The 23,836-nt window shown below is 35.4% G+C and overlaps 1 protein-coding gene across 1 annotated transcript; it reads left to right on the top strand.

Moving 5' to 3' along the window:
• The first annotated feature begins 19,282 nt into the window (after window positions 1-19,282).
• Window positions 19,283-19,858, top strand: LOC143589199 (uncharacterized). The gene has a single exon (XM_077070032.1). The coding sequence runs from the start codon at window positions 19,283-19,285 to the stop codon at window positions 19,856-19,858; it is 576 nt and encodes a 191-aa protein (XP_076926147.1).
• Window positions 19,859-23,836: the final 3,978 nt, after the last annotated feature.

Genomic DNA, 23,836 nt, shown 5'->3' with positions numbered 1-23,836 from the left:
ATTTAATCTCTAGTTACGTAATGTACACATATGTAAATTATCATTTACCTTAAATTATACATATGTGTATAGGAAAAACATGTGTACATATTATACATATATGTATCATAAAAAAACCAATTTTTTTCTTTTTAATTCGTATTATACCTATACACATATGTATACTTTCATTTAATCTCTAGTTACGTAATGTACACATATGTACATTATCAATTACCTTAAATTATACATATATGTATATATTATACATATATGTATAATTTAGCTAAATCGAGAATTTTTTTTTACGTTTTTTTTAGAAACCGGGATGATAAATAAGAACTTTGGTTTTTAAGTTTTTTTATTTTTGTGTTTTGTTTTTGTTTTATGATTTTTTTATTTTTGAGTTTTTTTGTGGTCCAAAATGGTTCTAACAGTTCTCAATTCCCAAAAAGTTCTCACATGATTCTGATCATATATATATGTATATGTATATATATATATATATATATATATATATCTTAAATTTCGTTTCATGCATTTTATGTGATATTCGTCATTTTAATTATATTTGCTATTGTATTCGTTAAACTGACTCGTCTTGCCGTTTGATGTATGCTATTCATCGTTCGTCAATTGTAAGGCCCCGTTACCGGTAGCCCTACTTTAGCGTCGGATTTACTCATAAACACAGTTCTTCAAATCAGAGTTTATTAAAACTTTTCGCGGAATATAAAACATCAATCATTTGTTACAAAACATTAAATCTTTTCTTTGATACCATAACACAAAACTTTATATTTAAAACATCTTTACTTTTTTCTTCAGATGCCAGCCGTTCAATCCATGCCGTGTGTCATCCTCATGCTAACTCTATAATCAGCTCACCTGCGTGCATACTAAAAGTCAGCTACGTTGAGTGAGTTCTAGTTAATCGAACGCCATACAATACATACACATACATACATATCTGTAGATACATATCCATACTTCACTAGTTACCCTTCTGTTCTACATACATACTTGCTACCATACATACATACATATCTACAATCACTAACCTCAGTCTACCGAGAGTACGTTCATAGTTCACCGTCTATACCTGTACTCAAGGTCGTGAACACGTACAAGGTTCGTAGTCCTTACCTATGTTCACCATTTATGGTACGTACAAGGATCGCGGTCCTTCCCTATACCATAGCACATCCACAACACGTACAAGGTTCGCAGTCCTTCCCTATGTTGCAACCTAATTCATAGCACGTACGAGGTTCGCAGTCCTCCCCTATGCTACAAATACAGCACGTATAAGGTTCACAGTCCTTTCCTATGCTGTAATACATCCACAACACGTACAAGGTTCGCAGTCCTTCCCTATGTTGCAACCTAATTCATAGCACGTACGAGGTTCGCAGTCCTCCCCTATGCTACAAATACAGCACGTATAAGGTTCACAGTCCTTTCCTATGCTGACGCCTATCTACATTACGTATAAGGTTCGCAGTCCTTATCTACGTCTACATATATCATCTACTTCACGTATAAGGCTCGCAGTCCTTAACTACGCCATCACCAGCCGAGTCTATGTCCGACAGAAGCTAGAGGGATTTGCCATCCTAACTTACTATGTCGAACGTAGAACTCACATGCCATTCGTGTACCTATATACACATACTTACATTATAACATAAGAACACTCTAGGCATTCCTTACCTCATTCATTTAACAACCATACCCCATGTCGTTACGTGCAATATCCGAAGATCGTTCACGCCCCGATAAGTATTCATTTGAAATATTCATACATCTTCGATATATAATATTCGTACCTTTATTTTTAACCTGACAGTACGCGCAATATCCGAAGATCGTTCGCGTACCGACAAACAATCATTCTTATCTATCACACATATCACATATGACATACACTTATCACTTAGGATAAATGTATTAACAACACATCGAGTATGCACACAGCCCCGAAAACATAACAAGGAATGGGGATAGAAACTCACCTGAACACGGTTACGTTCACCGTTAATCGTAATCCCTTTCTTCATCTGTGCACGGCTGACTGTATAACAAGTACACGTATCAATTAACTATCACTTCTCATAATGTATTTCTATCTTTATATGACCCACAACGAACGGGGGTCCGGGGGCAGCGCCCCTGGCAGCGGGGTCTAGGGGCGGCAGCCCCTAGCAGGGTCCAAGGGGCAGAGCCCCTGGCTGGGGTCGAGCTGCCAGGTCAGCTTGGAAAAATTTTATTTACATTAACTGTCTTAACACATTTTCCATTAGGTTTTTAATTTATTTTCTAAGCGAACTTAACTTTAGGCGAAGTTAAACCTCAGGCGAACTTGGCTTTAGGCGAAGTTAAACCTCAGGCGAACTTAGCTTTAGGCGAAGTTAAACCTCACGCGAACTTAGCTTCAGGCGAAGTTAAACCTCAGGCGAACTTGGCTTTAGGCGAAGTTAAACCTCAGGCGAACTTAGCTTTAGGCGAAGTTAAACCTCACGCGAACTTAGCTTCAGGCGAAGTTAAACCTTAGGCGAACTTGGCTTTAGGCGAAGTTATCACCAGGCGAACTTAACTTTACAGCGAAGTTGCCATCAGGCGAACTTAGCTTGCAGGCGAAGTTCATCAGGCGAACTTAGCTTGCAGGCGAAGTTCATCAGGCGAACTTAGCTTGCAGGCGAAGTTGTCGTCTGCAGGTTCTGTTCGCTCTTAGATCCTTTGTTTCTTAACCAAATAACTCGATTTAGGTACCCATGGAATCGTCTGACCAGCGCCTACAAACCCCAACTATCAAATCGACCTAATATCGATGTTTAGAGGGTGCGATTTAGGCATAAAGGTACGGGTTCTTTTTTTATCAATCGAATAACCCATCAAATCATAACCATTTTCAGTAAGATTAGCTTTGTTGAATTCGTTTTTACCATACAAACTCAGATCTATCATTTCTCAAATCAAATCGAACCTATACGAACGATTTCTAACTATAAACGTATCTTGAACGAGTCGAACTACGAACCCGGTTAAGCCTTGATGTTGTTTTGGTCCGTCACGACGTTCCAGCACCAACAAGCTCGGGTTTTCGCCTTCGGATCTTGGTTCGGGTCGTGTGTTTTGGATGTGTGTATGGAATATGTGAGAAATGGTGGTTAAGGGTATTTATATTAGGGATCATAGGCTTAAGCCCATGGACTCTCCTTCCTTCGTTCATAACCCAAGTCCATAACCCATATCCATTACCCAACACTAGCCCGACCCATACCAACTCCTACTCTATTTATATCCCGATAACCCGAGTAAACTTTCCCTCTATTATTAAGTAATATAATTAATATTATCTTGAAATTTCGGGATGTTACATCAATACTATATTATTCACGAGGATTCACGTTTATTGATCGTTCTTTTTTTTTTCTATTCGTGTGTTCAATTAGCGAGACTCCGTGATTTAGAGTGTTTATTAAAGTTAAACAATTACAAAAGCGAGTATAATATAAAATTATCCAAGTATTTAAACATTTCTTCCACTTTTATAACGTTTCAAAGTGCGGGATCCGATTTGTAAATTTCATTTTAATTTTCTAGTCTTAACATATTCCAAAGAACAAGATTCAATGTGTAAATTATAAATTAAATTATGATTTAATATAACATGAAAGTTGAGGGGCTAATAGTGTAAATTGGATTTAAAATATAATATATTACTATTATTATAACCTAAACCTGCTGTCCCCAGCCCTAAACCCGCCGCCCATTTTTCCGGAACCAAATTTCCGGCGACGAGACCCAAATTCCGGCGACCTTAAACGACCCTCTAATCATGCGTTTTAACCCAATTAAAATTCGTAATAGTTCAGAACAAACAAGCGACCCTAAATCATCGACAAAAACGTGTATTAAGGGCATGTAACGTGTGCATTAATTTCCGTAACCGCCGACATGTTAGTAAAACTACAATAAAGATCAGTTAACGATATACGTTCCAATTAAGTATATAAATAGGTTCCTAACACTCATCTAAACTTGTCAAAATCTTCTGGTTCATCTAAATTACTCTTTATATCTCGAATTTAATTCGTCAAAGTTCGTTTTCCGGAGACCGTGGTTCACCGTCAATCCGTAACATTAACAGGTAATACGCATATGCATTATGATCGTTTTTCACCGTTAATCAAAAGCCCTAAACTAATTTTAATGAATATGGAGCCATTTGATTAAATTAAATCCTAGGGTTACTTGAAGAAGCCGAACTTGAACATATATATATATATAGGGTGAGGTTAAAATGAAAACCCACTTGAGTTGTGAAAACCCGCGAAAACCCTATGTAACATCGTTTTTTTTATTACATGTAATATATGTTGTAACATTTAATACAAAACATCGAAACATCAAAAAAAAAATGTTTTGCTATTTTTTAACAATTTTTTACTAATTTTTATATATGTTTTCAGAAGAGAAAAAAAGTTATATTTATATTTACATTTTTTATTCACTTTAATTGTGGACCACAAGATTTAAACATTAATTAAAAACATGTGGTTGAGAATGGGTTTCCAGAGTTTTCACAACTCAAGTGGGTTTTCATTTTATACTTAACCTATATATATATATATATATATATATATATATATATATATATATATATATATATATATATATATATATATATATATATATAGGGTTAGGTTAGAATAAAAACTCATTTGAGTTGGGAAAACTCTAAAAACTCATTCTCAATCACATGTTTTTAATTAAAGTTTGAAACTTGTGTTCCACAATTAAAGTTGATAAAAATGTAAATATAAATATAACTTTTTCTCTCTCCTGAAAACATATATAAAAATTAGTAAAAAATAGCAAAACAATTTTTTTTTAGTTTTCGATGTTTTGTATTAAATGTTACAACATATATTACGTGTGTAACAAAAAACGATGTTACATTGTAACGCCCGTTAATTTCCGACAAAAGGTTTAATCTTGTAGTGTTATGTACACCTTTCGGGCTTGACCCGGCATTCTCCCGGGAGCTCCTTGCAACCCTCGTAAACGTTTCTCACTTAACTTTTCTTACGAATTCGACCATTTGTAAAGTGGAGGGGCTAGGATGTATTATTATTATATTATAATACAAAAAAAAATAAAACCCTAACCATATGTTAATTCCGATCGGCGCCCCCCCCCCCCTCCCCCTCTCTTCTCGATTTCCGTGCAAGACCAGCCCATTTCCGGCCATCCAAACTTCAATTCCAGGTCGGTTCTATCTTAGTATAACTCTTTTTCACCATTAAACCCTTTGTTGAACACGTTAGGGTTGAGTTTTGATTATAACAATTTCTGACAGATTCGTACTCGTTTATTGCTCGGTCTGTAACTCAATGAAAATATATTGTTTTTGATAGATTCTTGATTCTATGATGTTCTACTTTGAGGCTAGTTTCCAGAAAGGTATACTACGTAATTTTTGGACGAGATTTGAATACTTTTTATGATTTTATAAGATCGAGTGTCAAAGCTGATGCTGGATGACGGATTCTGGTATGTCTTCCCGACATCATAACCCTTTTTCAACAACTCTAAATTGGTTGGTTCCACTTATGGAAGTTAATATTTTGAGTTAGGAACCAAACCCAATTGGAATCGTTTAATTTGGCTGGGTAATGAATTTTATAAAAATAAAACCATTTTGTTGCGCACTGAAATAGCTGCACATACCTTTCTGTGTTGGAGGAACATTTTATGATTTTTGTATCCACTAGAAAAATATAATAAAATTATTTTTATAAACTTAAGATATTTATGCAACTCTGGTAAAAATTTAATAATTTAATTCCATGGTTTTCCTATGTAATAAAATACATCTTTGCATGCTAACATCTGCATGTTATATTCGTTATTGATCGATAAGTTCGTTTTAGGCTTAACCGGTGGCTGCCCTTTCTCGCATCTTTCGGGGCTGTTATAATTGAAGTTCGTGCTCCGTCATCTTCTTAGGTATGTCTAGTGTAATATACTTTAGTATCATGAGTTTTGGCATTCGTTAGATTGGTCAACTGTTGATGAAGTGAAAACTAGGTTTCGGTTGTCTAGTTTGTCAATTGTTGCGTCTAGCGCGTTGTTTGAGGGAATTAACAACCAATTCGGATGTTGTAGCCTCGATATGATTTGTTGGCTGTGAAAAACTATATTTTTATGTTATTGGGGCTGAATTGGTTGTTGGTTACTCAAACAGGTCGGTACGGGGCAAAGTACCTTTTTTGGTAATTTGTGCACCGTGCTTGCGAATTACCGACCCATCCAACTTGTGTATCCTCGTGTGGACTTGTTGGCTGTGATTTTTCTAAATTTGGTCCACACGGGGCTGAGTCGGTCTAAGTGCATAAACAACCCCTTAACGCGCGTATTCGATAAAGTCAACAACTTTCGGGGATAAATTGGGAACCCTTTGTCCCCGGGATTAACTAAGGGTGGTTTTGGTAAATACATGGCCTCGGGGGCTGATGTAATTGAATTTGGTAATGTCAAGGCTTTAGGTCAATCAAATCATGTTAGAACGTCTCGTAGGATAAACGAGTCGGTACGTTTAGTTAGTAATCTTTGTGTGCAATCTGACAGGCTTGTAAACTGTGGATTGGCTTTGAAGTTCTCAAACTCCTTTGTGTTTGTATGGCTCGTTTCAGGTGAGTTCATGATTCCCTTTTTACTCTTTTTACGTTTTGGGCTAGCATACACACCGTAATACGGTTTTACCCGATTTTACTTGTTACAACTAATTGGATGGTAGTACATAGCCTTAGTTGTATTTGTGCATTTATAAAACTATGAGTGGATTGTGTTCTATGCCTTAGGATATTTTAGACCCGTTTATGGTCATATATTCCTTAAGGTTATACATATTACTTGTGCTCTAAGCTCGAGTTTGCTATTAGGCATAGTATTAATTCCTAGTACAAAAAGATTTTTCCTGATGAAACGTTTAAACTATTTTATATAGGCTTGCTAGTATATGGTAGGCCATGGGATGTTAAAAGTATGCACACACACACACACATTATTGTTTGGTCTATATTTGGCGGAGTTGTAGTCGTTTCGACTACGGATGTTGCGTATGCCTACGTCGGGTTTGCATACAGATGGATGGTGATCTTGGTCGGGCCAAACTATAAGACTCAGGTTCTTAAATCCTGTGGTGGGCCCTGAAAAGCCCGTGAGGGGGGAGGCTCGTGTGGCATGATCATCATCGGATGTTACATGTTTGGGTTGTACGTGTGCTCGACCCTGAATGTTATACGTGGATGTTATAGATGGTGATCTTGGCCGGGCCAAACTATACGACTCAGGTTCTTAAATCCTGTGACGTGCCCTGAAAAGCCCGTGAGGGGGGAGGCTCGTGTGGCATGATCATCATCGGATGTTAAGTGTTTGGGTTGTACGTGTGCTCGACCCTGAATGTTATACGTGGATGCTATATATATTGTTATATATATAGGGATGTACTTGAAAGGATGTTGATATATATATCTTTTGTATATGTATGTATGAGAATGTTTAGTATTCGGTAACGATGACTTAATGGATGCACTCTTTTTACTTTAAAAACTTTTGGTATGTCTACTATATTTGTTATTACTGATATTGTTTACTTAAAACTTGAACTCACTCAGCTCAAGCTGACTTTGTGTGTATGTTAGTGTGAGTTTCAGGTTTAGAGGAGGATGCTTACCGCTTGGACGTGCTCGAGACTACTTGGACGGTTGAAGGCATAACTAGTCGGAGATTAATACGCAAACTGTTTTCTTTTTATTTATTACTTTAAACATTTAAATTATGGTTTTGGAAACTTGGTTTTAGTACTTGTGATTTTTCGCTGTTTATCACTCTGAACCGAATTTTCATAAGATGAAATGGTTTGACTTTAAATTTTTGAGAATTTTTGGATATGATTACCAACTGTAGGATTCTCGGGATTCGGGGTCTTACATACATAAAGTTTTCACGGGTTTTCACAACTTAAGTGGGTTTTCATTTTATACTTCCCCTATATATATATATATATATATATATATATATATATATATATATATATTCTTAAACCAACTAACAGCTTAGTCCAACTGGTTAACTTCCTTTGTGTGGTCCAAAAGACCTGGGTTCGAACCCAGGTGTATATATATATATATATATATATATATAATATATTTCTATTCTTAAACCAACTAACAGCTCAGTCCAACTGGTTAACTTCCTTAGTGTGGTCCAAAAGACCCGGGTTCGAACCCGGGTCTGGACTTTTTTTATTTATCTTTTTTTTTTTTTTTTTCATTACTATAAAAATCAGATAAAGTTTTTTTAAATTAAATAAAATCTTTTTAAAAATCAAATTAAGGTTTTATAAATTAAATAAAATTATTTTAAAATTCAAATAAAATTATTTTGGTTAAATAAAAATTGATTATAAATTAAATTTTATCTATTTTCAATCAAAAACCCAACTTTTCTTATTCGGTAAGTTTAATTATTAATTCCGATTCGTTAACTTTAATTCGTTAGATTTTAATTCGTTAACTATAATTCGTTAAACTTTAATCCGTTAGCTTTAATTCATTAGCTTTATAAATTCATTAATTTTATTTCGTTAACATAATTATTTTTCGAGATAAGATCACCATCTTAAATTTGTGCGTTGTAAAAACTATAACTCTCATATTAGCGTTAAGTTACATTATTAAAATATTATAAATCATTAAAATTTTCGTTAAACTTAAAAATAATATTAAAATAATCTATGCCATAAATTAGTAAAAGACATAATAAAATAATACATATTCCCAAAAATTAAATTATCTAAACTTTATCAATCCCGTTATTTAGTCTTTAAATTTTCGTATTTATTTTTATTTATAGTTCGTGAGGATCGTTCATTTTAGGTCCATTGACACATTTTGACTTTTATCTTTATTTTCGCTTCAATTTCAAGAGTGAGTTTCTCACACCCCCTTTTACTCTTTTATTACCTTTTGGGGATAGCATATGTATCCTATAAACTCAAAGTATTTATGATTTCATTTACAAACTGCAATTCATTACATGGACTTGTGTGTTTACTTGATTACTTGCTCGAACTTACTTGCACGTGGTAGCCTCAATAAGTATGATCATACGCCCCCCTTTGCACTCAGGACCATTTTGTTATGAGTGGAAAAGGGCCTCATTATCCGAGCACGTCTGGAAAGGACCTTATTTGTGTGATTATCCGAGTATGTTGATTGTTAACAACTGGAAAGGACTTTACTTGCTCGATTAACACTTGCTCATGGAATTGTATGGTTTTTACGTATTTATATCAAACTGTGCAAACTCACAAACTATTAGTTAGTTGACATTATTTTATACATATACTACACGTACCATTGTTAGAAGATGATGCCATGACGAAGACACTAGACTTAGGTTACAACAATAATTGGATAGGTTGATTTGAATGTTTCTTTTATAAAATGTAATTTCTTTGTTTCAAACTTATGTGTTTGATGTTGAGATTAATTAATGATAATATTGTAACTTAATAGTGTCACATGTGTTTTGAACAACCTGTACGTCACCCTCGGTCGTTTCCGCTTAAGCCGGGGTGTTACAGATTGGTATTAGAGCAGTGACTATAGGATAGGACATTAGACTTAGTGCTCTAGTTAGTTATAGCTTATTTGTTTATTTGTTTAGGGTTGCATGATTAGAAATTATATGGGCCCTATGCGATTGGTCAATGCACATGCTATATTACTTTATGGTTGTTAATTCAATTAGGCCTCATTTACACAAGCAAACACACAAGTCTAAGGCTTATGCCTAAAGCAAAGATTTTCAAGTGTTTTCAAACAATCGATTTTTTGATTTTCGATATTTCTTCTTCAAGATGGTTTTACGTGGCGGGTATGTAGTAACTGGAAGGGGGGCGTGCTTGTTTTCCAAACTCTTAACACCAAGGTTATTGAAACCTAAGGATAAGTAATGCGTACAAATTCCAATCAAACGCGGGACCCGATTACTTACTTGGAGAGTTGGGAAAAGGCATGAAACCTATTAGGCCAAAACGTACCACACCAAACGCCATACGAATCACAGCTTTATGCTTTCAAACATGACCATGTTCTCTTTGTGAAAAGAATATGGTTACACTCTTAAGGATATCACACAAGTCATTGTGGTTCATGTGACGTATGACAGCGACCCTCAATGTTTTACAACGTGTTTTAACTAAAAGTCTGACAAGTTGTGGTGATACACGAGTACCCAGCTTTTGGTTCGATTTGATTATGCATTTTGATTGGTGTGTTTTAACTGAAAGTCTATCAAGTCGTGGTGATACACAAATACCCAACTTTTGGTTCGATTTGATTATGCATTTTCGATTTTTGTTGGAACAAACAAGTTATGATGGTTCATACAACGCATGATTCCAAAGACTCAATTATTTATATTGTGGTTTTAAAAAGTCATTGGATTATGTGAACAGTCGAGTTTCAATTCGTTTTCTTTATTTATATATTCATTTACTGTTAGTTTTAAAACTGAAAATTCGAAAGTCTTGGTGATGCATGAATAGTCGACTTTCAATTCGTTTTCTTTATTTATATATATTCATTATTTCTTATGTTTTAAATTGAAAATACGAAAAGTCATGGTGATGCATGAATAGTCGATTTTCAATTCGTTTTCTCTATTTGTATATATTCAATATTCCTTATGTTTTGAATTGAAAATACAAAAAGTCATAGTGATACATGAATAATCGATTTCAGTTCATTTTCTTTATATAATTCATTATTATTATGGTTTCAATTGAAAATTCGAAAAGTTTTGGTGGTACATGAACACTCGATTTTCAATTCGATTTCACTACTTGTATTAAGTTTGTATTAAATCCATATTTTTATTTCAAATTTTGATATATTTTCCATATGTTTATTCAAAGATTATGAGATTATTATTGAAATGCAAAACTCATCCTGACTAATGAGCATTTCAATTTCGACTTCAAATTTTGTTTCATGCAATTTTATTTCTTTACTTATTTTTTTATGATTTATATGACCGATTCTGATTTTAGGAATGTTTCATGTAATGCTTATTTAGTTATTAATACGAATTTCATATTTAAGTCTCATCAGTAACCACAACAATACAATCAAACCCCAAAGTTATGCCCGAACCAATCCAGACCCAACACAACTCTTGGACACTCAAGCCTAACTCAACAAAGATATTTACACGAGAGCCCACCCTTTTGTGTATGGTGTGCTAAAAGTAGTTATAAATTTATTAACTAAAATTACGCTAATTTAGACACTAAGTAATAATTCTAGACTCTTAACTTAACTAAAACTACTAACCGGCAAGTGAACCGGTCGACTCTAGTACAGCTAAGTAAGTCCGGATATCGAACCCACAAGACTCTTTAAATTACGTAAATTAGCTAAATTAGACTTAACTACAGACACGATTATTTATTTATTATTATTGGGGGGTTTACTAAAATACTAATATTAAACTAATATTAAATTAATCACTAAGACTTGAAGATGACTTAAACATAGACTTAATTCAGATGATGACAGGCAACCACCTAGGCTAAAATCCACTAAGTTTCAGTTATCAATTAACCGGGATAATATTTAGTTATGGAACTGGGATCGTAAAATAGACGCTTAAAAGAAAACCCGAACAGGACCCCTGACCCTTCTCAAAAAGACACCTATGGGTTTCTAATAAGCTTTAACACTCACCAGTATTAAAAATCAAGTTTCCTTACGGTCACCTAATCAATTACAAACTAGTTCCTTTATATGAAATCCTACCTTACAGCGCGGAAATCAAAGACCGTCTAATATATTCCATTGACTCGATAGACAAAGTTAACCAATCAAACCTAGACGGACTCCTTACGAAGAACTAAATCTAGCAATCCTGATCAACAAAGACCTACCAATAACCTAGCACCTTACAGCTATTTAGGTTAGCAGTACACTTAGGTTTATTTGATTAAATAATATTATTCCTATGATCTTATTCGAAATCAATCATAAAATAGTCAAAGACACAAAGTAAATGACCTAATAGTAACCAATCTTAATGGCAAACAATAATCAAGGCAACTATGGAATAATAAAACTTAATTAAACAACCTCAAGCACGCATACACATCAACTCAATATAATTAAACCTTTTTACTAGTTCATAAAACCATAACGATAAATAAAACCCAAGCCAAGATCAAACGTCAACAAAATTTCATCATAAGCCTAGGCGGTCTAGGGGTTTAGCCAACAACCATACTCAAGAACAAACCAAATAAATAAGGTTCAAAAACTGAATTCATAAAGAAAACAATAAAATCAAACCAATAATAAGGATGCTTGGATAAGTAGGTGTTGAACCCGAATGCTCTTTGCTCGAACCAATGGCTTCCTTTCTCTTAAAACCTCCTGTCTCTCAATTCTTTGTGCCCAAGGTCCTTACAGTAACCGACAACCCCCCCCCCCCTCTTGTGTTTGCCTTAGCTCCTTTTATAAAATTCCCTTGTAGCCGACATTCAAACACAAAACCTAACTCTCTTTGATTTAATGAGCCACATAACATATTATTAAACTGAACACCACATGGCCCAGCCTGCGTAATTTTGTTCGACTCCATGTGGCCTCGTAAATTGATTTTTCCACGTGATGTCCTGACATAATGTTCATAGCAACATAAAATCAAGAAATATATTAATTATTAATAATTGAGTTTATATATTGTAACGTCCGAAAATTTCCGATAAAAGATTTAGCCTTATAGTGATTGCGTACACCTTCGGGCTTGACCCGGCATTCTCCCGAGAGCTCCTGGCCACCCTCGTAAACGTTTCTCACTTAACTTTCCACCCAAGTTGCTATACACTTAATACTGGAGGGACTAGAGTGTAAATTATTATTTTATAACATAAAACAAACCCTAGCTTTCTTTTCCTCCTTGCCTGGCCGATCGCAACAAGCAGCTGGGATTAGGCCTTCGATTTTCTTTTTTCTAGCCAACATTAAGGCATAAAAATCTAATTCAAGGTTAGTCCCATCTCCCCTCTAGTCTTTTGCACCTTAAACCATCCTTATACATCGCGTATTAATCGTTAAACGACTTGTTGTAGGCTTGTATGGTGGCTGTCCAATTGAGGAATTCCGGGGCTGTTTTGATTAGGGTTTTTGCACCAAAATCTTCCTAGGTATTTCACTTACATCATACTAAAATTCCATGGCCAATGGAGGTGCTTAGGTCGGTCAATCGATTTAAGTTCGAAAACTAGGGTTTATCTGGTGTAGGATTGGCAATTGTTGAGTTTGATGCGTTAAACGACCGGATGACCGGCCGAATCAATTTGTACAGCCCGGGGAGGATTTAAGGGCTGTGAGAAAATTATTTTTTTGAGGCTCGGGGCTGTTTTGGTTGGTGCTTGATCAATCGAGTCGGCGGTGCGCGAATTTTCGTTTAAATGTTAAATTGAGAGTTGTAAAAAGGAACCGTCAACCCTATCAACTGGGTGACATAATTACGATGTAAGAAAAGGTTAAGATGGGAATTTGGTCCATTTGGGGCTGATTCGTTTGACAATTGGTTTTAAAATTTACTACGCGCGTATTCGACTCGATTTGATTTCGTGCATCATGGTTAGCCCCAGCCATAATCGTAGGGTGGATTTGGTTAGTTGAAAGGTTTTAGGGGCTGAGGTAATGTAATCGGGTTTGAGTTGGGCCTCGGCCCAAGTTGGTGGGCCTTGGGCCAAAGTGTTGGGCTTGAGCGGCCCATTAGGCAAGTGTGTCCTTGCGGTCTAGTTTAGTAACGTGTTGTGTATAATTTACAGGCCCTCGCTTGTGATTGTGCACTTAGGGATTTCCTAGCTCGTTGCAGGTGTTCGATCGATTCCAGGTGAGTTCATGATGCCCTTTTTAATATTTTTACGTTCTGGGCTAGCATACACACCCTATTTCAAATTTTACCCGATTTTAATCGCTTAAACTATTTGGATGGTATTACATGGCTTTATTCGTGATTGTGCATTTATGCATTTATGTTTGAATTACATTCTAAGCCTTAGGATATTTTAGACTCATTGTGGTCGTATATTCCTTAAGGTTATACTTATTACTTGTGGTCTAGGTTCGAGGTTGTTATTAGGCCTAGTATTAATTCCTATATTATCCATTATTTATGGATTGAATGTGATGATGTTGTTTGGTTGAATGTTTGAATTAGTTGGTTGTATGTGTGTATGTGGACTTGTATGTGAATGTGTATGTGATGGTAAACTGTGACCGGGACTCGGGGAGGACCCGAGATGAAGAGGCCCGTGTTGCATGTTTATGACGCGGCTGGGTCAAATATATTACTTGGGGAAGACCCGGGGTGAGGAGGCCCGCCGTTCTATGAACCATGGTCGGGTCAAATATATTACTTGGGGAAGACCCGGGGTGAGGAGGCCCGTATCACGTGTTTGGATGTTAAACCACGACCGAGTCAAATATATTACTTGGGGATGGCCCGGGGGGAGGAGGCTCGTGTTGCGTGATTTTGTTTTATTAAACTGTGACCGAGTCAAATATATTACTTGGGGATGACCCGGGGTGAGGAGGCTCGTGTTGCATGATTTTAACGGTTTTGTTAAACCGCGGCTGGGTCAAATATATTACTCAGGGAAGACCCAGGGTGAGGAGGCCCATGCTGCATGAAAAGATGTTTAATGTTTTATTCTCGTATGATTTGGTTAAGAAAAGCTATTTATGATTTTATGGTCTCATGATTTTCCACTACATTCCATACTCATGGAATTTAAATTTTTAATGAATGTCGTTTATGAAAACTTGAACTCACTCAGCTCAAGCTGACTTTGTGTGTATGTTAGATTGACTTTTAGGTTAAGAAGTGGATGCTACCGCTTGGACGTGCTGGATGCTACTCGGGAGGTTGAAGGCACTTCTAGTCGAGAATTTCAAATAAAACAAATATTTTATTTACATTTGATTTTAGACACATGTACCCGTGTTTTGGGATTTTTAATACTTAAACTTTTCCGCTGTTATTTACTCTGAACTGGTTTTAAATAAAACGAATCGTTTGGTTTTAAATTTTTGTTTATTTGTGGACGTGATTACCAACTGTAGGATTCCCGGGATTCGGGGTCTTACATATATTTAATTAAATCATATTTAAGAAATTATTTTTCATGTAAACTTAACTTACAAGAAGACCAAAAACTATATATAATTTGTTTAAGATTTCATTCGTCGATTTCAAGTTTAGTAAACATGTTGGCATTAAATTTTAGCTCGTTCGCAAGTTGAGTAAAAGTACTCCATTTTAGATCTTTGTCTCTTGAACCCTTAAATCCCCACATACGAACCAATTAGAAATATTATTCAATAAAAACCAACTCAAAACAACTCAAAAGTCTAGGGAATATTTATATAAAAATATGTATATTTTAGACCATACAATTCCACTACTCCGCTACCGTGATGTTGAAATGCTCCAAATGGTGATAAGTTCGACCACCTCATTAGCTCTTGCCACGTAACTATACATATTCAACACAACACATATCCCCACGACCTGTTACCCAACCTTGTGTCTTACCGTATGCTCGTAGTAACCCAGGCACACCCGCAATATTCTGAAAAATCTAACTTGTTTCCGTCATGCAATACCTTACCCCGTGTTCCTTGTCCGCTTAAAACTTTATTCGTTTTCTGACATCAATGCTTAATATTTTCAAGCTCATCAACCATGCCTAAATTTGAAATAAATAAATTTTCCATGCATACTTTTCGACGTTTATTTTATAAACACCTTTTTCTTGAAATTTCAAATCTTGATTATTTTTTAAAAAAAATAGTCAATTAATAAATACATATATCTATATTCACAAAATATTTCGTTATACGAAGTATAATCAAGTTATTTTTCTAAAATAAAATTCATTTTTACCAAATGGGTTGTTAGCAATATTATTATCATTATTATTATTACTATTATTATTATTATTCCAATAAAATTCTTAAAATAAAATATTTGCTTTAAACAAGTCCTAAGACCGCTAGGCTATTATACTATCACTATAGAAGTTTTTTTAACGAGTCATTTTACTTGACAACCCTCAATAATGTTTTCATAGAATGCTGCCCAACAGAAAATCTTTTACATTAAAAGTTTTACCAAATTTCATAAGCTTTAGCGCTAGCTAAGGAAATATATATATATATATACACACACACATACTAGTAAGAAAGCCCGCGCATTGTGGCGGGTGTCGCAACTGGCCGTAGTAGTTTGAACGGTGCGTATGAGCATGTCTGGTTTGTTAACTCTATCCATTATTGGGCCCCTATGTCTATGGACGGCGAAACATGTAATTTTAATAAAACATTAATCATTCGCAATTGCAAAAAAATGCATAATATGACTAATAATAGCTTATCATAAAGACATGTTTTGCATTGTATAATATATAGAAATAAATAAACATAACAAAAGAATGGTTCAAGTGTTTGCATACACATGCAACAGATTCAAAAAATTGTCTTCCAAGCTCACGAACAGAATCAATCAGAAACAAAACAAACAATAGTTCAAACAGAAAATTACATAAAGTTGGACTGAGCTCCTCAAAAACCTGGTGACGACATGGCATCGTTGTCATTGATAAATTAATAATCTTCCTATTCTAATAAAGTAAAATAAATGTGGACACTTGTCATATTTTGGTTAATTCTCATAATTTTTTTCCCACCAAAACTAATATACTCTAATATATGTAATAAATCAATAATTATTCACTTTCCTTTTACACTATATTTATATAATATCTATATTTTTATAAATATAAATATTAACATATTATTTTACTATATATTTTAAAATACTTGGTGAATTCCAAAAATCAACAACAAATCATATTTCTCAAATGAAAATTGTTTCGGGTTTTTTGTGGAAGTTAATTTGATTTTATGGGTCAAAAGTTGGTAAATAGATTGTTTGGTACAAGTTAACTACATTTTGGTCAAAATTTGTTATGGGTCAAAAATGGAAATTTTGAGTATTTTTAGAAGTTTGAGAATGCAAAATAGATTTATCGTCAAATTTGTTATGGGTTCAAAGTGTTGGCTTTAAAATGTCAAAAGTATGAAAGTTAGAATTTTAAACATGATTCGGGTTTCAAGTTTATTTTTAAGGGCATTTTTTGAAATAATCAAAAGGTTCGGGATTTGTACAATTGACTATTTTTCCCTCAACTATTAAAATTTAATAAAATATTGCAAACACTTTCGACATGCCACCCCCATGCCTATCAATGCTTCTAACTTTTATCAAATTTGAAATATTTATGTCAACGTTAATTTTTCCTTCAATGGTGATTAGAATGTTGTATAGGAAGCATGTCATGTAAAATTATGCTCAAATGAAACAAAATATACCCGAAATTGAATGGGTTAACATGTTATTTTTATGTTGTCATTATGACAAAGTCGAGAAGCCCACTGAAACTTATCAAAATCTTTTTTATGGTGTAGTCCAGAAAAACATAATTCTTGAAGAACATCTATTGCTACAATTTAATATCCTACTTTCCTTTGATTGGTGGTAAATTGATAAATATATCAATAAAGGTAACGCCGCTTTTGTGCTGAGTGATTAGAACTAATATCGTATGAGAAGTCTTATTTTCAAAATTGGTTCATAACCAAAATTCTTTCAATTATACATATATGACACCGAGAATGAATTCTTCAATAGAAAGAAGCATTCTCGGGTACGATTTTGCACTAGCATTTTTTTTATTAAGTTCATTTAAAAAAATTATTTTGTGATATAAATAAAATCAATTTATGTATGCATTGTATAGATACAAGCACATATGCAATACATTTTTTTTCATATATGCCATGTAATTATTTGTTTTACTTATAATTTTATAATTTGAATTATCTCGTGTGTGACACGGGCTCTAAAACTATTATGATTAATATAACAAACAAACACCAGGAACCACTTAGAATACAAATATGATTATGATAGTCAAACCAATTTTGCATTGCACAAAACTAAAAAAAAAGGAAAAATGTTTTAAAAAAATAATTAAAAAAGGCAAACAAATAAAGAAATAAATGAATGCATACTATGAGCCAGCGACATTGCCTCTTGCAAGCTTGTGTATAACATCAATTTCAATCATGGCAGCTTTCATGATACTTGTTTATCTATCAAACAAACTTATCTATCAAACAACTTTAGTTGTTGCGGGTTTTTTCGTTTTAGCATCCAGACACTCTAAAACTTGCCAACGGTATCAACAATTAATCCCTACCGTGACGAGTGTGAAACATGACCCAATACTGTTAGGGGGTGTTGGGATTCCTTATTTTACCTCCATATAACTTTTCATTAAGTTAATAAGTTACAAAAGTGTAACTTATGGAACTTTTCCTCTCACAATATAAGCAATCCCAAACACCTTATTGCTTTTCAAAAAGTTTATGTTATAAGTTGGTGAAAATAAGCAATCCCAAACACACCCCCCCCCCCCTAGTTAAAGGAATCTAATGTGCTACAGTATCACCAAGCTGAGCGTTTGACTTTATATGAGTCAAGGTGTAGCAAATCACGCACATCTGACTACATAGATAGCAATTAAATCCTTGTATTCAAGGACTTTAACCTTTATTTCTATCTCCCATACTTTCTTTTCATCCATAATAATCTTCTTAGCTTCAGTGATTATCGCAAAGTTCTCTGCCTGAATCAAGAGATCAAATTACCACATTAAATAAAATGTACTTATGCCAAATGACTTCAAAATCACCAAAACTCAATTATTACTCAAAATTTCGCACCTAATCTCACCTAACTGTTGGGCTTTTTGGTGTGCCTTGTGTTTGGGTTTTTTTTATTTAGTAGGTCCAGTTAATAATGGGTTGTATACCCACGTGTTTGTTAGGGTCCAGTCAATGTTTGTTTTAGTTTGATCGAGTCTTACGTATGTGTGCGAGTCTTAGGGTTTGTTTCTACTTTTCTTGTGAACGTTGCTGTTTATAGGCTATATATAGCCGGTTGCTTATTGAATAATATATCGTGAGTTTACCTATTAACTATGATATCATCTTGAGCTCCTTCAAGTGGTATCAGAGCGAAATAAAAAGAGAGGGAAATCATTTTCACGAGAATACAAAGAACAGATGGCTGAGGAATCGAGCAATTTTCAATGGTGAGTGTGCCAAGGTTTGATGGTGACTACGATCACTGGAGTATGGTGATGGAGAATCTTCTCCGATCAAAAGAGTTCTGGATGGTGGTCGAAGAAGGGTACACTGCTCCAAAAGAAGGTGTAGAGATGACCGCCGCTAAACAAGCAAATGCAGATGCTAAGCGGCTCCAAGATTTGAAGGCTCGAAACTATTTGTTTCAATCAATTGACAAGCACACCTTGAAGACAATTGCCCAGAAGAACACGGCGAAACATATATGGGATGCGATGAAGATCAAGTATCAAGGGAGTGCAAGGGTTAAACGAGCACAATTACAGCGGCTTAGAAGGGAGTTTGAAACTCTCGAGATGAAGACTGGTGAATCTATTACTGATTACTTTGGAAAAGTAATGGTAATATCAAATGACATGAGAGTCTATGGGGAAGACATGTCTGATGTAAAAATTGTTGAAAAGATCCTTAGAACGTTGACAAAAAACTTCAATTTTGTGGTGTGTTTGATTGAAGAATCTAAGGATTTGGATGAGATGACTGTGGATGAATTGCAAAGTTCTTTATTGGTGCATGAATAGAAACTTAACCGAAAGGTTCTAGAGGAGCACGTGTTGAAGATTGATTTCGAATCTGCTGTTGGCAAAGGTCGGGGATGTGGTCGGTTTGGTCCCAACCGTGGTCGAGGAAGAGGAAGGGGGCGTGGCTCGTTTGATAAATCAACATTGGAGTGCTACAAATGTCACTAAACTGGGTATTTTCAATATGAGTGCCCTAACGTTGATTGTTCTGTAAATTACACCGAGCATGATGAAAATGACGAATTGCTCTTGATGGCCATGGTTGATAGTGGGAAGACCAAGAAAGAAGGAATGTGGTTTCTTGACTCGGCTTGTTCAAATCACATGACGGGAGGAAGAGAATGGTTTGTAAAGTTAGATGAAACGTACACTCACACGGTGAGGCTCGGAAACGACTATCGGCTAAGAGTGAAGGGTCTGGGTGAAATACAGATCTGTGTGGAAGGAATAACTCAGGTAATCACAAATGTTTACTACATACCTGAGCTTACATCAAATCTCTTAAGTATTGGTTAGTTGCAAGAGAAGGGAATTGCATTTGTTAAGCAAGAAAGGGATGTGATTCCTAAGAAAAGTAATTGGCGTGCAACTGAGAGATTACAACTGATCCACACTGATCTATACGGTCCAATCACACCATCATCTCAAACCGGTAAACGTTATATTCTCGTTTTTATTGATGATTATATTCGCAAAACTTGGGTGTATGCTTTGTCGTTCAAAGGAAACACATTTGAATTTTTTACGCGATTTAAAGCCATGGTAGAAACAAAAACTAGAGACAAGATAAAATGTCTTCGAAGTGATAGAGGAGGAGAGTTTACATCGAAAAAATTCAATGAATTTTGTGAAGTTCATGGCATTAAAAGACAGCTAACGGCGACCTACACTCCTCAACAAAATGGAGTGGCGGAACGCCGTAATTGTACTATCATGAATATGGTGCGTTGTCTGTTAGTAGAGAAATTAATGCCAAAGTATTTTTGGGCTGAAGCTGCTAAATGGGCGTGTCACGTACTGAACTGATGCATTAGCAGAAGCCTAGACAACCAAGTACTAGAAGAGCTTTGGTCTGGCATCAAACCAGCAGTTGATTACTTTCGTGTATTTGGTTGCATTGGCTATGTTCATGTACCTTCTCAATTAAGAGCAAAACTTGATGACAGAAGCCATAAGTGTGTTCTGCTCGGAGTTAGTACAGAATCGAAGGCATACCAGTTGTATGAACCCTGCAAAAGAAAATTGTTATTAGTCGTGATGTTGTTTTTGATGAATATGCAAGACGGGGTTGGAGTGGAAAGGATTTGGAAGTAAGAGAGTTGATCATTGGTGATGAGAATGAAGTTAACAGTACGCCAATACTAGAAGAAGATGCAGGCCCACCACCTTTAAATCAAGACAATGTGGAGCCCACCTCAATAAATACAGAAGATGCAGGTACTAACTTAAATGCTGGTGTCTCTAATGAAGCTATTAATTTTGATAGAAATGACCCAAATGAAACCGAGATACAAGCCGAAGCACAAGATGGACCATCAACAAGAACTCGCAAAAGTCCAGTTTGGATGGAAGATTACCATGTGGGAGAAGTAATGTCCGATGAAGACATTGAAGGTGTAGGGTTTTCAATGTATAGTACACTAGATGACCCTACAACCTATGAAGATGCTAGTAAAGAAGCGAAGTGGGTTACAGCCATGGAGAGTGAAATCATGGCTATTGAACAGAATCATACATGGGATCTCGTAGAAGCACCAATGGGGGTAAAGCCGATTGGTTTCAAATGGGTATTCAAAACGAAACTTAATGCTGATGGTAAGGTTGACAAGTATAAAGCTAGGCTCGTGGTAAAAGGGTATGCACAGAAGAAAGGAGTTGATTAAAATGAAGTGTTCTCTCCCGTTGCTCGTTGGGATACCATTCGAACGTTACTTGCTGTGGCTGCTCAAAGAGATTGGAAGGTGTTCCAACTAGATGTAAAGAGTGTGTTTTTGCACGGAGAACTTAAAGAATTGGTGTATGTTGAACAACCAATAGGTTTCATCAAGAAAGGTGAGGAAACAAAGGTTTACAAGTTGAATAAGGCTTTATATGGATTAAAGCAAGCCCCTAGAGCTTGGTTCAACCGAATAGAAGGTTATTTCTTACACGAAGGTTTCAAGAAAAGCAAGTATGATCATACTTTGTTTATCAAGCGTGTTTGGCATAAGGTAATCATAGTAAGTTTATATGTTGATGATTTGATTTATGTCGGAAACGATGCTATGATGTGTGCAGCTTTCAAACCATCCATGCAACAAGAATTTGAAATGACAGATCTTGGGGTTATGAGATTTTTCCTTGGTATAGAAGTTCAGCAAACACCTACTGGAATTTCTCTTTGCCAAAAACAATACGCAAAGGAAATTCTAGAGAGGTTTCATATGTGGGAAGGCAACTCAATAAATAACCCAATAGTCCCGGGTACTGTTCTCACTAAGGTTGGAGTAGGGGAGGAAGTTGACTCAACAATTTATAAAAGAGTCATTGGAAGTTTGATGTACTTAACTGTGACTCGACCCGATATGATGTATGTAGTTAGTCTGCTCTCAAGGTTTATGGCTAACCCGAGGAAGGAACACATGATGGCTGCAAAACGTGTTCTGCAAGGGACGTTGAAGATCGGCGATGCACTTCGGGATATGTATGCATGTTTAGCAACGCCGCGATATGCTGGAGCTCACGTAAACAAGACATTGTTACTCTGTCATCGACGGAGGCAGAGTACATGGCAGCTACCTCTTGTGCGTGTCATTGTGTTTGGCAAAAGGGATTGCTGGAAGATTTGGGAGAAAAATTAAGTGGGCCATTAGAAGTTCTATGCGACAACAGTTCAAGTATTAAGCTCTCGAAAAACCCCGTGATGCATCGAAGAACAAAACACATTGATGTTCGGTTCCACTACTTAAGAGATTTGGTGAACCAGGATGTTGTGAAGCTTGAGTGCTGCAAGACTGAAGAGCAGCTAGCTAATATCATGACTAAACCTATGAAGCTTGCCACTTTTGTTCAGCTAAGAGAGTGGATGGGAGTTCAAGAAATTAAACAAGAAGAATGAGACCTTCTTCAGTTTAGGGGAGGAATTTGTTGGGCTTTTTGGTGTGCCTTGTGTTTGGGTTTTTTTTATTTAGTTGGTCCAGTTAATAATGGGTTATATACCCACGTTTTTATTAGGGTCCAGTCAATGTTTGTTTTAGTTGGATCGAGTCTTACGTACGTGTGCGAGTCTTAGGGTTTGTTTCTACTTTTCTGGTGAACGTTGTTGTTTGTAAGCTATATATAGTCGGTTGCTTATTGAATAATATATCGTGAGTTTACCTGTTAACTGTGATATCATCTTGAGCTCCTGCACTAACAGCACTCTCATCTCATGAAATTTAATGTATTATAGGTGATATTAATTGCCGGTGATATAAATCCGTGTGTGGCTATATGGTATCCACATTTTCGTTATTACATCCTTCCACCAATCGAATTTTGCAAAGTAATTGTTTGAATAATATATATAACTTCAAAATCTTATACATTCGACAAATGATAAAATATTCTCATTTTTGTTGTGACTTTTATAACAAAATTATAATTCAAATCTAACAAAAATACTGAAAATATTCCATGTAGAAATAAGTTACTCTGCATATGATATAGTGAGATCAATAAAAAATCGGCTAAGAAGATTCCATGGATCATAAAAAGCATCTTTTAAAAAATTGGATCATAAAGTAAGTTACAAGCATGTCACACAAGCAGTGAAATAAAAAGGTCAGCGCCACATATTAGTTATTGGCTTCGCCTTTGGCTAGACAGCTGTTTTAAACGGGTTGAACATGAAAAAATAAGATGGCTAAATCAGTATATTAAAAAAACTAGTTTTTTTTATTACATTTGGATAATTTTGTTGCGAGCCAACTAAATCCGACCCGTTTTGACCTGCCCAAC

This window comes from Bidens hawaiensis, unplaced genomic scaffold (assembly GCF_021521415.1).
Source record: "Bidens hawaiensis isolate Kalapana, Puna unplaced genomic scaffold, B.hawaiensis_p1.1 tig00037271_1, whole genome shotgun sequence".
In the NCBI taxonomy this organism is placed as follows: domain Eukaryota; kingdom Viridiplantae; phylum Streptophyta; class Magnoliopsida; order Asterales; family Asteraceae; genus Bidens; species Bidens hawaiensis.
This window is presented reverse-complemented; position numbering and strand designations above follow the sequence as displayed.

Bases quoted from the DNA above. Each gene is read 5' to 3' on its own strand.
- LOC143589199 (XM_077070032.1), top strand. From the start codon at position 19,283: ATGGTGAGTGTGCCAAGGTTTGATGGTGACTACGATCACTGGAGTATG.